Source organism: Egretta garzetta, unplaced genomic scaffold, assembly GCF_000687185.1.
Source record: "Egretta garzetta isolate BGI_Z169 unplaced genomic scaffold, ASM68718v1 scaffold284, whole genome shotgun sequence".
NCBI classification, from domain to species: domain Eukaryota; kingdom Metazoa; phylum Chordata; class Aves; order Pelecaniformes; family Ardeidae; genus Egretta; species Egretta garzetta.
This window is the reverse complement of record NW_009259498.1, coordinates 4867-5977: the sequence shown is the minus strand read 5'-3', so window position 1 is coordinate 5977 and position 1111 is coordinate 4867. Positions and strand designations below refer to the sequence as shown.

Below are 1111 nucleotides of genomic sequence, written 5' to 3'. Positions count from 1 at the left end.
GGGGCCAGGCAGCTGGGTCCCCCTGCCCCACGCCCCCCCAGCCCAGCCCCCCCAGCCCTGTACCTTGGTGTGCAGGATGTACCGGACAGCCCCCGGCACCGGCTCCGTCACCACCGCCGCGAGCAGCTCCTCCAGCAGCCAGGCTGAGCCAACAGGCAGCCCCCGCACGAACCTGCAGCACGGCCGAGGGCTCAGTCCTGCCCCCCACCATCCCACTCCCCCCCAGTAAGAGATGGGATTGGCCTTACTGGTCCCCGTTGGTGGCAGGGGGGAAGCTGCGTCTCACCACCTCCACGAACTCGGCCACGGTGTCAGCCAGCGTGAAGATGACGGCATTGGGGCCAGCGTCAAAGCTGTAGGCTACCTGTGGTGGGATGGGGGGGGACAGACATGGGGACCCGGTGAGGGACCTTGGCACTGCAGCAAACCAGGAGCCCCGCGAGGCCGGCACGGGCAGCCGGTACCTTGGTGCGTCCGTGGTGGGCGTTGAAGCGGTGTGCCAGGGCGATGATGTGCCGCGAGAGGTCGTTGAGGTAGAAGATGGGGGGGAAGGTGTCGAGGCAGGTGGCGTGGAACTGGTTGCTGTCCTGCATGGCGAGCTGCCCGAAGCCCTCGAAGTCCCGCTCACGGATGTGCCGAATCATCAGGGCCAGGCGCTCCGGCACCACCACCTCCGCCCGGTGCTGCCGCGGCAGGCGGGGTCACGGTCACCCCAGTTCAGGGGCACCCATGGTGCCGCAACCCTTTGGGCTTCGCTTGGGCGACATTGCAAGCGCAGCCCCCCAAGCAGGGAGGAATGTGTGTGTCCCCCCCAAGGGAAATGGGACCCCAAACCCTGCCAGCAGGCAGGGGCAGGATCAGGCCCGCCAGCCCGTACCTTCAGCAAGGGGCTGGTGTCCACGCTGGTCTGCATCCCCGCCGTGCTGCCCACCTGCTTCTTCTCCCCACTGACCTGGGGGGGGCACAGACAGTGGGACATGGCCCCCCTCCGAGCCCCCAGACCCACTGAGGGGGATCCCCTGACCCCCGGCGGGGGGTGTGGGTGGGTACAGGCATGCCCCTTCCCCAGCCCCTTACCACCAGGACGAGGACCCTGAGCTCCGGCCAGTGT

At 68.7% G+C, this 1111-nt stretch overlaps 1 protein-coding gene across 1 annotated transcript in view; it reads right to left on the bottom strand.

Annotated features, from left to right (window-relative positions):
• MVD (mevalonate diphosphate decarboxylase) overlaps positions 1 to 1107 on the bottom strand; it is a gene marked incomplete at its 5' end in the record, with an annotated part of 2350 nt that extends 1243 nt beyond the window's left edge. The window contains 5 exons of the mRNA XM_035892985.1: positions 64 to 172; positions 249 to 364; positions 465 to 683; positions 878 to 952; positions 1078 to 1107. Of these exons, the coding sequence (XP_035748878.1) occupies positions 64 to 172; positions 249 to 364; positions 465 to 683; positions 878 to 952; positions 1078 to 1107 (549 nt within the window). The remainder of the gene's footprint in view (positions 1 to 63; positions 173 to 248; positions 365 to 464; positions 684 to 877; positions 953 to 1077) is intronic.
• Between the last annotated feature and the right edge of the window lie 4 nt (positions 1108 to 1111).